The 14,801-nt window shown below is 41.0% G+C and overlaps 1 protein-coding gene across 1 annotated transcript in view; it reads right to left on the bottom strand.

The window, feature by feature from the left end:
• FBXL13 (F-box and leucine rich repeat protein 13) overlaps positions 1–14,801 on the bottom strand; it is a 98,761-nt gene that overhangs the window by 58,383 nt on the left and 25,577 nt on the right. Inside the window, exons 8-9 of the mRNA XM_074827867.1 lie at positions 12,059–12,154; positions 5,975–6,110 (exon numbers count right to left, since the gene is read on the bottom strand). Of these exons, the coding sequence (XP_074683968.1) occupies positions 5,975–6,110; positions 12,059–12,154 (232 nt within the window). The remainder of the gene's footprint in view (positions 1–5,974; positions 6,111–12,058; positions 12,155–14,801) is intronic.

Raw genomic sequence — 14,801 nt, 5'->3', positions numbered from 1 at the left:
AGCCACAAGCCCAAAAGGTCAAAATTTTTTTCAGAAGTGCAATACAAAGCACTCAGTGCTTTTATGCTAACATGAAATAAAAGAACAACATAACGGAAAAATTCAGAAATTATTAAGGGTGGTAGGAACGCCAAAGAATCCTTAGGCAAACACATCGTATTATTAACTGCATTCCTTCATGTCCCCCATTATTCAGATTATTAATATATTTAATGGTGCTTTACTGATAAACTGAATAATTTAATCATTTCTTCTGCAGCATATTTTAAAAACTTCATAGCAACAGATACAACAGTATCTAACTCATCCCTGTTCCTGGGAATCTCTTAAGCATTATCTTAATTATTAAAGGTTAATCCTGATAAAATGGAACACAGATGAAAATTCCGTTTGGCCAGTACTATTCACTAAATGGGGCATTTTCTAGAAACTTAAAAGTGCTAAAAGAAAAAAATATCTGTCATAAGTAGTAGCCAGTATTAAGTGAAGAACTCCTCCTCTCAAATTCTGGAGGATTATTTCAGTACAGAATGGAACTACTGGGAATGATTGAAAAGGACAGACAATGGAACCACAGCAGAACATCTGTTATAGGCAGCAGAGCCAATGGAAAAAGCTGAGTAGGAAAAAATGAATTTATAAATCATGTTAAGTTAATTTCTGCAAAGAATCAGTGTTAAGGAAAAAAGACTAGCTTGAGGTAGGCTAAAGTTTGGGTAGAAAAGGCAATCCAGGAAAGGAATATAGGATAAAATCTGGGTAAAAGGTCTCTGATCTCTCTGGTCAACAGAAGGTTACCAGTTGGAAAAGCAGTCGAATAAGACTGAGGACCACAAGCAGTGGCCTAATTGTTGTAAATAACAAGTTCAAAGGCCCTGGGGATTCCTAAACAGACCACAAAATGTCCCTCTTAGGACCAAGGCTAGAAGCTGGGGGTCGCAGTGGCCATTGTTCAGTAGAAGCCAAAGTTAGGGGTGGGGGGCGGTGTGGTTGTGTGATCATTCAGGCTCTCAAATAGTGGCACCAGAAAGTGCTGCATCTGCTGAAGGTTCAAGGGGGGTGATGAGCTGAACATGCTGCCTATATCTAACAGCACAAGATGTTTGGCAGCAGCTATTAAGTGTGAAATATGTAAGTGAGGGACATATCAACAAGGATGCTTTAGAGGAACATGGTTCAACAACTACCCTGCAAATAAAGGTTTCAATGTGAACTTGTGAAATCAGTGTCATCTCAGAAGCTCCATGAAAGAAACACTTGTGCAATAACACCAAAATAAAATTTAATACTTAAGAGCAGATCTGTCTAGACCTCTGAGAATCAACAAGTGAAAAGACTTCTAGCAGTCAAGAGAAGAATGAACTGAAGTTTTGCATTCTGGAATTGTCCTTGCTTCTATTTTCCCTAGATGGCCTCTGGAGCTTTCAATGAGTAGCTAGAAGTTTTATTCTTTTAACTTCAATGCACTATGATTTTATTCCTTACTGTCTAAAGCTATTTCATATTTCAGTTTTTGCAATGGTACTGGAGAATTGTTATAAAATAGATATAGGAGTATTCAAGTGGCAGTTTAGTTTCCTATAATTAAAGAGGTGGGGGGAAAGCCCTCCTTGGAAAACTAGCTGGAACCCATTAGGATTTTCTGCATGTTGGCATTTTCAGACATCCATACTGAGCGTGTAGCAGAATAGACAGTAACTGCAATTGCAAATAATATAAGACCACAAGAATGGAAATACTAGATTCGGGCAAGGGTAACATAGGCTAGTATGTTCTGACAGTGTCTAGTAGCAAATTCCTTGAGAAAAGGCCGCATTAACAGGAAAAGCATGTAGGAACTATGAAGATAGGATAGGAGGCAGACCAAGGAAAAAGACAAAAATATATTTGAAAAACATACATATGGGGGAAACAACTGACAGTTAATAAAACCTTCAGCATTACAGGGTTAATTGCTATTTCTCTAAGCTTCTCTGAAATGTACTGTAAACTAAAGTACACTCTCCATGAAACACCACAACCACAAACCACAATTTAATGCTGACATTTCTTTGTTTCTGTACTATTTAATCCCAAAAGTTCCAGAAGCATTTCCATGTCTAAAAGAAAATCATGGGCTTTCCTCTTCCTTTATATGCTATTTAAGTCCTTTCTTTCAGTAATTTCTCTCTTGATTCCCCTTCTTTCTCTGTCCATATCCAGGAAGTAATTGCATGGCAGTGCACTGTCTTCCTGACGTGCAGTGTATATACTAGGAGGGCCAGCTTAAGGGATAAACTACAGTACTCCATCGAAGCAGTGCCCCTCCCTCTACACAGCACACATGAAACACAGAAAAGATTATTTTGCACCATGTTTTGCCATGACAGGGTGTAGGGAAAACGGACGGGTCTGTCAATACTGTGACCACTACCGGGAATAAAAAACTTCAAAAGCTTCTGAGGAAATTTTAGCTCCTGCACTATGAATATGAATGACAGCTTTTAAATGCAGTTCCCAGTCACACATGAAAGTCAAATGATTTTCTAAGATCACTGAATGGGTGGACTAATACCACAAACAGCTGAGCTGTAATCCACGCATCTCATATACTCATTTTTCTTTGGCACAATAACACATTAATTCGCCAAAAACAGTCTGAGCTGGAATTGTATAACACTCATATGCAGATATTAAACAATGACTACTATTTCATGCATATACCACATACCAAAGTTACAGTACATAAAAATAATTTTTAAACATTGCAGCTAATTAATTTACAAAAAATTATCAACATGATTAGCCAGCCAAACAGACCTAAACCCCAGTTAATATCATTACTGTTTTACCATTAACAATAAAACCATGTTGCCAAAATCTGTGTAAGTCTGGACTTATTTGGAAACATGAGGTCAGAACTGTAGCTCAGGGAAGTTCAAATGGAAAGGTTCATCACATCTGTAGCCTATAACTGAACAGACAGTTCAACGCAGTTTGTTAACTGAAGAAACGTCAAAGGAAGAGAATTTCAATATGATTTTCAATCACCAAAAAAAGATAGAAAAATAATTTTGCAGCAATTTTAAACTATCTACAAGACCTTCAAGAGAATGGCACAAGTAGGCTGTATGATCAATCAGTTTTAACAGAAATAACATGTTATTAATCTAAATAGCAACAGTACACTGATATAAAGACGTTTCACTCTTAAAAAGAACTACTGGGTATCTTCAAAGTCAGAAGAAACAGCTTTATAAATCACTGTTTTCTAAAAGTCCCTGTGGACCAGTTTAAAATTAATAGCACCGGGTAGATATAAACGGACATAATCTTTAATATTGAGCCTACAGAAAATATAAATTATCAACAAAAATGCAAAATACATACTTTGTACACAATTGAATTTAGTATCTTTGATATGTAAGATAAATGGAAATGGATGGCAATGAACTTACTGATATTCCAACTGATATAACCAACATACTGATACTTTTAAGTTAAATTATTTTAACTAAATACGAATCAATTAAAAACTGTGATAGAAAAGACAGCGTGTATAGAGAATTTAATTCTATTGCAACTGTTCTTTACATGTTTTTAGCTTTAAACACTATAAACATTACTATGGTTTTAGTTTTGAACTCAAATACATAAGGAAAACAAAATCAAAAAAGTATTTAACATTTCTAAGTACAATGGAGACAACGTGGCTGTGTATGATTTATTTTGGCTTGCTTTCTTTATTAGCTGCCAAAGTTCATGGCAATATTAAATTAAATTGCTTCACTAAACAACTTGCAAGCTGATACCATTAAGAACGTTATTTTATCCTGTGATTTAAAAGCCAAGACCATGATCAAATATACTTTTTATTCTTGGCCAGTTGTTCTTTTCCATCACCACTCTAGAGAGTAAATTGTTCTCACTGATAATTACACAGTCACTTTCTAAAACAAAACACACTGAAATTGTTACAGACTGCATCAACAATTTCAATCATGTATTATCTAATTAAGTAATAAATGCATTATAGTCTCAAAACATAAAAATACACTTTTTATTTGAAAAATAGAAACATTTTCCTTTTCTTTTTTATGCATTTGCATTCAATTAAAGTGTAGGCTAGGAAAGAGTCAATCAGTAACATTCTCCTGCTTGAGAAATACTGAAATAAAGCTGTGCCAGGAATCAAAAACTTCTCTTGGGATCTTGTCTAGTTGTAGCAGAAGAGTTTTTTCTCATGAAAACACTACCAAGATGTTTTAACACTCTTCATGATAAAATGGCTGAATAGCAGTTAGGATGCAGGTAATTCCTAACAAATCAAGTATACTTTCACAGCTAGCACTGAACCTCTAACACTGATCATAAATGCTTTTATTTTTCCTGACCACTTCACTGCTTAGTGGAGCGTACAACGGCACTGAGAAAAAGATTACTGACCTGAAACTACTGCAAAATGCTGTCACGAAGGGAATTAACCTCTGATCACATGGTCACGTGTACTTCCACATATCTTATCAGTGCTTTTCTACATCCAGAGGGGCTCTGTTTTGGCAGTAGAATGAAGTACCTATTATTTGTGCTAAATCTTGAACACCACATTAATATCTTGGACCATGCTTGGATTCTACTTTTTGTGTGTGTGTGTCTGTGAGCCTCTTGTTGGAGGCCAGTAACTAGCAGTATACCCCAGACGTCAATAGTGGGTCCAGTCCTGTTTAACACCTTCACTAATGATCTGGATGATGAGATAAGAGTGTACCCTCAGCAAGTTTGCAGATGACACCAAAGTGGGAGCCGTGGCTGATGCACCAGAGGGTTGTGCTGCCATCCAGAAGGACCTTGACGGGCTGGAGAAATGGGCTTGCAGGAACCCCATGAAGTTCAACAAGGGGAAGTGCAAAATTCTGTCCATGGGGAGGAACAACCCCAGGCACCAGTACATGCTGGGGGCAGCCCAGCTGGAAAGCAGCTTGGCAGTAAAGGACCTGGGGTTCCTGGTGGACACCAGGTTGAACATGAGCCAGCAACATGCCCATGCCACAAAGAAGGCAGATGGTATCCTGGGCTGCATTAGGAGGAGTGTTGCCAAGAGGTCAAGGGAGGTGATCTTTGCCCTCTACTCAGCACTGGTGAGGCCACACCTGGAGTACTGTGTCCAGTTCTTGGCTCCCCAGTACAAGAGAGACATGGACATGCTAGAGAGAGTCCAACAAAGGGCAAAAAGATTATTAAGGGACTGGAGCATATTTCCTGTAAGAAAAGGCTGAGAGAGCTGCAACTGATCAGCTGGAGAAGGCTCAGGGTGTTCTTACCAAGGTATATAAACACCTGAAAGGTGGGTGCAAAGAAGATGGAGCCAGGCTCTTTCAGTGGTGCCCAGTGACAGAGGAGACATAAGGCAACGAGCACAAACTGAAACACAGGAGGTGACGTCTGAGCATCGGGGAACACTTTTTTTATTCTGAGTGCGACTGAGCACAGGTTGCCCAGGGAGGCTGTGGAGTCTCCATCCTTGCAAGATATTCAAAAGCCATCTGGACATGGTCCTGGGCAATCTGCTCTATGTGGCTCTGCTTGAGCAGGAGGTCAGACTGGGCGACCTCCAGAGGTCCCTGCCAACCTCAACCATTCTGTGATTCTGTGATAATTATCTCAGTAGAGTTGGATTCTGACATTCTGATATATTTAAGCACATGTTTGCATTCCAATCTTATTTGTCATATTACAGTATTTCACACATAATATAAACCATTCTATGGCATTCTAGCAATGTTCAGTCATATGGATATTGCTGGGCCTGGAGACTGTAATGAAAGAATGGGGGCTGCATTTAAAGTAATTTTACAGATCTCATACTCACATTGCTTCATTATGGCTGGACATATAAAGAAGAATATAGGCAGCAAAATGGGACAATAGCAAAGCACAGAGTGAAGACACAGTTTAAAAATATAATTACAATTTTAAAAATACATGTAATACTTACTGATACTTTTAAAGGTAGGCCAGTGAAGAGAATAGCAACCTCGAAGATTCAAATGTAATACATATGGACGCCACTTCTGCAAAATATTTACTACTATTTGGTCCTGAACTTTATGCTTCACTGCTGAAAAATTGATCTAAAAATTTAAAAAATTGATATATAATTCAGTACTAAAAATAGGTAGTACATACAAAATACACATCATTATGAAAATCACTAGTACATATATGAAGTTCTATGTAAACACTGAATCAATAGTCTGGAAAACACAGAAATGTCTGTGTATTACAAATATAAAAATTCTAGACCTCTGACTAAAAATACTTAAATGTAGAGAAAGCATGTATCTACAGTATTTATGAAACTGAGGCAAGTCTTGAACTGATTAAATACGACATGTCAGAATATTATGTGTAAAGAAATTTGTCAGACTTGAATATTTACTTTATTTTTTTCCCTTTAATATGTATAAAATCCTAATGTTGCTGAATTTTTTTTTTTTATTTGGTGGTCTATTGATACATCAAGATATCAAGAATATGTAACCAACCATCTTAGTTTTAGGACAATAATCCTTAAATGATTTAAGCTGCAGGCTGGGGATATCTAGATCTTTAACTAAAACTGTAATTTTTTTTAGCATTTGTCAAAATTTCAAGTTTAAGAAGTTTTAACAAAAATTACTAGAAAATAGTTTTAACAGTCTATCTACAGAGTGTTTCAAAAAAAGCAGGCAAGCCAACATACAAACACTTAATAAGAAATATCTCCTTTTTTGGAGAAGACTTTTTCATGCCTTCTTTAAATTTATTCATAAAAAATCCAGAAAAACTTTTTTTTCCCTTATGTATAAACTGCTACAGCTATACCGCACCAGTTTGTTGTACATTTCATAATATGTGTTTATTATCCAAACACTTTGAAAAATCAATCACCATTATTTCTAAGCAGAATGCTTGGAAGTGGCTACAGTACCAGGAAGTCAGAAGTTCAGAACTTTTTTCAGTCTTTCAATTTCTTATTAGGATTTTTTTCTTCTTACATTAAAATTATCAGTTTTCATTAACATCATGAATTCATCATAGTAACTTAAGACTAGACCTAATAAAGGCTCCAAGGACCTACAACCTGGGCACTGCAGTGACTTTTAGGTGTTGGTGCCCAGGGTAGATACAACAACTCAAATCTGAGCAGAGACTACAAAATATACATGACAGCTAAGCACTTCAAGTGGTCAGTTTAAAGAAACTCACAGAGAACAGGCAGCTGCCTAGAACCAGACAGTGGGACATGTAAGCAGCATTGGTTGAGCCCTCCGGAACTTCTTCGCCTCAGTCAGGAATTCACTTCCAGCTACCTGGGAACTAGAGCCTGTGTCCCACCCACTCAGGGGACAGAACAGCATATTTGGAAGACCCAAGTTCAAATCTCTTCTCAGCCTCAGTTCACCTTCTGGATCTCAAATGGATCTCTTCAAGTGGGACAGAGGTGCCTAGTGTCAGGACCCTGGGTTCACCAACAGGCTCTGCAACCTCTTCCTTCCCCAGGGGATTAGGTACTTGAGTCCAAGGTCAGCTCCTACATGGTGCAGCAGTGTAATTCTGGATAAGACTGTTGCAAAAATAATTCACTGTGTGAAAGAGCTGGAGAAGCCTCATTAGGAGTTTCCCCACTTGGTTTCAGAGCTGCCCTTAAGCTCAGGTTCTGGCCCTGAGTCTTTGCTTGAACCACACGTTAGGCGTGTCTGTGTCCAGCCATGTGTCTGGCTGACCCTGACCCTCACTCATGGACTTCACTTCCTGACTTGACCTTGGAGATGCCTCTTCACTACAGGGCTGACTGGCAGTCTCTGGCGGGTGGCTGACCCTGGTTACTCTCACTGGAGCTGATCATGAGCACACTGAAGGCAATAGCAATGAGCTGTGTGATTGTATTTTTAAGTTCAAGGCAAAGACTCAGAGTAGCTATGTCAGGTGTGGCCCCAAACAGACCATACTAGCATGGTCACGAAATCTGCATTAGAATGCAAGTTGACTGAAACGTGTGTGCTAGAGAATTGGACTGCTAAGGCAGAAGAAACAACGCAGCACCTTGGACACTGACATGTGCTCTGGAGACACAGTGACCACTTCAACAACTCTTAAGAGTTCCTGAGTATGGAAGTGAGCTGGTCTGCACCACTTGTTCCAGGGATAACAAGAGCCTCTCTAGAGCAAATACAAGTAGTATCAGAGTATCTGTAACTGAGTTTACATTCTCCTTCCACAGTAGTCATATAGCACCTGTTCAGATTACCTAGGGAGCCTAAGACACCTCACTTAACTGTCTAAATTTAGTGGCCTATAGCTAAGCCTTAGTGGCCAATTCTCTTTCAATTCCACTGATTTTATAATGATATACCACAGACAACTTCATCTGAGTTGCTCCTATTTTTTTATTCATGTAGAACTGTCCTGGTTTAGCCAGGATAGGGTTAAGTTCCCCAGCAGTGGCGGGGGGGGAAGCTCTAGCTGGGTTATTCATATATCATGCTGACCCTATTAGAAGCTGAAGTAAGCTTAACTGGGAAGGACTGGCATAAGCACCCCATTGTGACTGGCCCAGATGCCCCGTGCATCCTAGGTATAGACTACCTCAGGAGAGGGTACTTTAAAGACCCAAAAGGGTACCGGTGGGCCTTTGGTATAGCTGCCCTGGAGGAGGTTGAGCAATTGTCCACCTTACCCGGCCTCTCAGAGGACCCCTCAGTGGTGGGATTGCTTAAGGTTGAAGAGCAGCGAGTGTCAATTGCCACCAAGACGGTGCACCGGCAGCAGTACCGCACTAACCGAAATTCCCTGGTCCCCATCCATCAGCTGATCCGTCGACTAGAAAGCCAGAAGGTGATCAGCAAGACTCATTCACCTTTCAACAGCCCTATATGGCCAGTGAGAAAACCTAATGGCGAATGGAGACTGACCGTGGACTACCGTGGCCTGAATGAAGTTACGCCAGCGATGAGTGCTGCAGTGCCGGACATGCTAGAGCTCCAGTATGAGCTGGAGTCGAAGGCAGCCAAGTGGTACGCCACAATTGACATCGCTAACGCGTTTTTCTCCATTCCAATAGCACCAGAGTGCAGGCCACAGTTTGTGTTCACTTGGAGGGGTATCCAGTACACCTGGAATCGATTGCCCCAGGGGTGGAAACACAGCTCCACCATTTGCCATAGACTGGTCCATACTGCACTGGAGAAAGGTGGGGCTCCAGAACGCCTGCAGTTCATTGATGATATCATTGTATGGGGGGACACAGCTGAGGAAGTCTTTGAGAAAGGAAAGAAGATAATTGAAATCCTCCTGAAGGCTGGTTTTGCCATCAAGCGACAGAAAGTTAAGGGGCCTGGAAGGGAGATTCAGTTCCTAGGAATAAAATGGCAAGATGGGCGTCGCCACATCCCAATGGAGGTGATAAACAAGATAACAGCCATGGCCCCACCAACCACCAAAAAGGAGACTCAATCTTTCCTGGGCGCTGTGGGGTTCTGGAGGATGAACATCCCAAACTACAGCCTGATTGTGAGCCCTCTCTACCACGTAACCTGCAAGAAGAACGATTTTAAATGGGGCCCAGAGCAACAACAAGCCTTTGAACAAATTAAGCAGGAGATTACCCAGGCAGTGGCCCTCGGGCCACTCCGGACAGGGCAGGAGATTAAGAACGTGCTCTACACCGCAGCCGGGGAGAATGGCCCTTCCTGGAGCCTTTGGCAGAGAGCAGATGGGGAATCCCGAGGCTGACCTCTAGGCTTTTGGAGCCGGGGATACAAAGGCTCTGAAGCTAACTATACCCTGACTGAGAAGGAAATACTAGCAGTGTACTAAGGAATTCGAGCTGCCTCAGAAGTGGTCAGCACTGAGACACAGCTCCTCCTGGCAACCCGACTGCTGGTGCTGGGATGGATGTTCAAAGGAAAGGCTCCCTCCACACATCATGCAAAAGATGCCACGTGGCGTAAATGGGTTGCGTTATAACACAACGGGCTCGAATAGGGAACCTCGACCCCCCAGGATTAGTAGAAATGATCATAAACTGGCCAGAGAGCAAAGATGCTGGGATGTCACCAGAACAAGAGGTGAAACATGCTGAGGAGGCCCCACCATATAACGAGCTGCCAGAGGAGGAGAAATGATATGCCCTGTTCACTGATGGGTCTTGCCGCATTGTGGGAAAACATCGACGATGGAAGGCTGCAGTGCGGCATCCCACACGAGAAACCACTGAAGCTGTTGAGGGACAAGGTGAATCGAGCCAGTTTGCAGAGGTGAAAGCCATCCAAGTGGCTTTGGAGATTGCTGAGCGAGAAAAGTGGCCGAGGCTCTATATCTACACTGACTCGTGGGTGATGGCAAGTGCCCTGTGGATGTGGTTGCAGCAATGGAAACAGAACAACTGGCAATGCAAGGGCAGACCCATCTGGGCCGCTGAAGTATGGCAGGACATTGCAGCCCGGGTGGAGAACCTCGTTGTAAAGGTGCGCCATGTGGACGCCCATATACCCAAGAGTCAGGCCACTGATGAACATCAATACAACCAGCAGGAGGACCAAGCTGCTAAGATCGAAGTGGCTCAGGTGGACTTGGACTGGCAGCGTAAAGGTGAACTGTTCATAGCCCGGTGGGCCCATGAGACCTCGGGCCACCAAGGCAGAGATGCAACATACAGGTGGGCTCGAGATCAAGGGGTTGACCTCACCATTGACACCATCGCAGAGATCACCCATGGATGTGAGACATGTGCTGCAATCAAACAAGCCAAACAGGTGAAGCCCCAGCGGAATGAAGATCAATGGATGAAATATAAACATGGAGAGGCCTGGCAGATCGACTATATCACACTGCCACAGACCCGCCGAGGCAAGCGCCACATGCTCACAATGGTGGAAGCAACCACTGGGTGGCTCAAAACTTATCCAGTGTCCCACGCCACTGCCCGAAATACCATCCTGGGCCTTGAAGAGCGAGTCCTGTGGCGACACGGCACCCCAGAGAGGATTGAGTCGGACAATGGGACTCACTTCCGAAATAACCTCATAGATGCCTGGGCAGAAGAACATGGCATCGAGTGGGTCTACCACATCCCCTACCATGCACCAGCCTCTGGGAAGATCGAGCGCTACAATGGACTGTTAAAAACTACATTGAGAGCAATAGGTGGTGGAACCTTCAAACACTGGGACACACATCTGACAAAGGCCCTTGGTTAGTGAACACAAGAGGATCTGCCAATCGAGCTGGCCCAGCTCAGTCAAAACTTCCACGTGTTGTAGACGGGGATAAAGTCCCTGTGGTGCGCATGAGGGACCTGCTGGGAAAAATGGTCTCGGTTAGTCCTGCGCCGGGCAAAGGCAAACCCATCCACGGGATTGTTTTTGCTCAAGAACCTGGGTGCACCTGGTGGGTGATGCAGAAGGATGGAGAGGTCCGATGCGTGCCACAAGGGGACTTGATTGTGGGTGAAAACACACCGTGAGTTATACTGTGCTTTTGTTAATTTTTCTTTGTCAATGATAATTGCTAAGTGGCAGCTGGATGTGACGCACATGGTATAGAATAAAGGGGTGGATTATGTCCTGGTTTAACCAGGATAGGGTTAAGTTTCCCCAGCAGTGGGGGGGAAGCTCTAGCCGGGTTATTCATATATCATGCTGACGTCACATCCTGGCGCGAGCACGGGAAGAATCGGTGATCGCGTGAGTTGGCGCAGCCGGTTCTCTCACTACTGTATCGGTATATACTTTGCTCTGTTCATTGTTATCACTGTTATTCTTATTGTTGCTGTTTGTTGTGTTGCTGTTGCTCTGTTGTATTAAACCTTTCCTTATCTCAGTCTCGGGGCTTTGTATTTCACTCCCTTTGTGGGGTAGGGGCAGCGGCCGCGTGGTCTCAGACCCTGGCAGGGGCTAAACCATCACAAGAACAAGTCAGATTCTGAGATAAAACTTTTATCCTAGATATTTAACATTTTTAAACTACCTCCTCGCCTCACTCTTTTTTAAAACAAATAAAATTAAAATAAAATATTGAAAGTGATTATCTTACTTACAGCACTCCATAACGAGCTGTTCTGAGTTAGTAGCATCCACGTTTGGCTAACTTGAGCACATCTTGACAGATCAACTAAATTTACATAATGGAAAATCTACATCAGAAAAACACACATACATGATATTAAAAACCAATCGATAAGAAGCACTGCTTTATTAAATGATACATATTCATCTATCCTAAACAACCAGAACTATTTTCAAATTAAATACTTATTTCTTAGGAGTTTAAACATACCTTTTATAGCAGAATGTCAATAATTACTCTCATTAACAGCCTTAACAAAGAGTATGAAAAGATGGCTTTGCTTAAAAGCTCATAAATTCAAGCTATGACGGAGAATGACAGGGATGTTTCAAAAGAAGATTTTTCATGAACTATCAGCAGTTTCATTTCACCTATATTAAAACAACCCTTGTTAAAACACCTCTCCTAAACCTATTTGAGACAATATAATTTGGACTAAAGCTTTGTAGATTAAATACAGTAGTTTTAAATTCAACTTTAAACCACCTGTGAAGAGTTTCTGTAGTTTCTACCTCAGAGGTCTTTTTAATTTTACTAATACAGTATAATTTAACTAATTTGATTTAATAATTTCATTTTAATTTAATTAGATTTAATATTTTAAGTAATTTAACTAATATAGTATAATTTGGTAAATCATAGAATCATACATGGTTTGGGTTGGAAGGAGCGACCTTAAAGATCATGTAGTTCCAACCCCCCTGCCATGGGCAGGGACACCTTCCACTAGAGCAGGTTGCTCAAAGCCCCGTCCAACCTGGCCTTGAACACTGACAGCGAGGGGGCAGCCACAGCTTCTCTGGGCAACCTGTGCCAGTGTCTCACCACCCTCACAGTGAAGAATTTCTTCCTAATATCTAATCTAAATCTACCCTCTTTCAGTTTGAAACTTTAAACATCTTTCAGGACATTACCCCTCGTACTCTCAGTACACTCCCTGATAAAGAGTTCCTCCCCATCTTTCCTGTAGGTCCCCTTTAAGTACTGGAAGGCTACTATAAGGCAAGCTATATAGATAAATATATCTATAAATCTTTAACCCCAGAATATTAAAGTCAATGTGTTGCATTATGGTAGAAAAAATATGAAAACTATACTGATAGTTTGTTTTATACAGTTAAAATATTCTAAAATATACTGATACCACTAAGCAAAATTTTGAAAGAATTAAATTATAGAATTCCAAAAAGGTCTTGTCCTGGTAAATAATCTTAGATACAGCAATCTCAGGCCATAAAAGTAAGAGACTGAATGAAGATAACATTTGGCAAACTTCTGCCATAGCTCCTCACCTGTCATTTTTACAACCAAGTGTCAAACAGCATTTCTGCCAACAGAATGCTAATGTTTCATCTTAGAAGAAACTTGGTAAAATGAAATGAGGGAAAATATGGTAAAATTTAATGTCTTTGCTATAGAAGGAAATATACATTATATTACAACCATCTGAAAATGTAAGATGCATTTAAGACTCAAAGACAAAGCGCATACGCAGAATTTTATGTAAAACAGCTGGATTATTTACATACTAAAACCTCCCATATCCATAATCATTTGCAGAACTGAATTACTACATCATATGCTGAAATATAAATATCTGATATGAAATGCAACACTTAAAATGTGCAGTTCTAAGTATGAAAAAGAAACCAGCTGAAAGGAACACAGTGAATAAAATCCCATATAACTTTTTCTAAAGCAACTTTTATGTAAGGAAAACTTTACTCTTGTAATGTCATTACTTTCATAACTGCACAATAATACATCAATGGCAACAGTTTAAACCTGGTACAGTAATTGACTGATAGCAAAAATACATAAAGAACTTTCTAACTTTATCCCATAACTTGTCACTGAAGATTAATTTTTATTAATATACATTTTCAAAGAGCTTAGCACTTAAGATATGTACCTTAATAGTAAGATGTCAGAGAGAAAACATAGCAAACATGCCAGTGTGTTTTATAGAAGAGTATTTCCATATTAGTTATACAACTTTCCATACAATAATGCACACCATAAAACTTGTTTTCCATTATAGCGGTATATGAAGCATGGTTTGAAATATGCTCCAGAAAAATGAATGCATACTCTGTACAGAGTTCACTCAAACTATACAGGCACAAGAGAAATCTTGAGTCAAATAGAGGATTTGAGACTTAAATGAGTATTGTAGTCAGAAGAAATACACATAAAGTCTTGTAAAAGTAAGGAAATAATTGCAAATGTTGTTTCACTACTGGTAATCAACAGAGCTAAGAAGTGAAGAGAGAGTGACTGTCTGTGTAAGTGCATTTAATTCTCCTGGCAAAACTGGCTGCTCGAGGCTTGGATGAGCACACGCTTTGCTGGGTAAAAAACTGTCTGGATGGCTGGGCCCAAAGAGTTGTGGTGAATGGAGTTAAATCCAGTTGGCGGCCGATCACGAGTGGTGTCCCCCAAGGCTCCGTTTGGGGCCACTCCTCTTTAACATCTTTATTGGTGATCTAGATGAGGGGATCGAGTGCACCCTCAGTAAGTTTGCAGATGACACCAAGTTGGGTGGGAGTGTTGATCTGCTCGAGGGTAGGGAGGCTCTGCAGGGAGATCTGGACAGGCTGGATCTCTGGGCTAAGGCCAACTGTAGGAGTTTCAATAAGGCCAAATGCCGGGTGCTGCACTTGGGCCACAACAACCCCCAGCAGCGCTACAGGCTTGGGGAGGAGTGGCTGGAG

Source organism: Strix aluco, chromosome 5, assembly GCF_031877795.1.
Source record: "Strix aluco isolate bStrAlu1 chromosome 5, bStrAlu1.hap1, whole genome shotgun sequence".
Lineage (NCBI taxonomy): Eukaryota > Metazoa > Chordata > Aves > Strigiformes > Strigidae > Strix > Strix aluco.
This window is presented reverse-complemented; position numbering and strand designations above follow the sequence as displayed.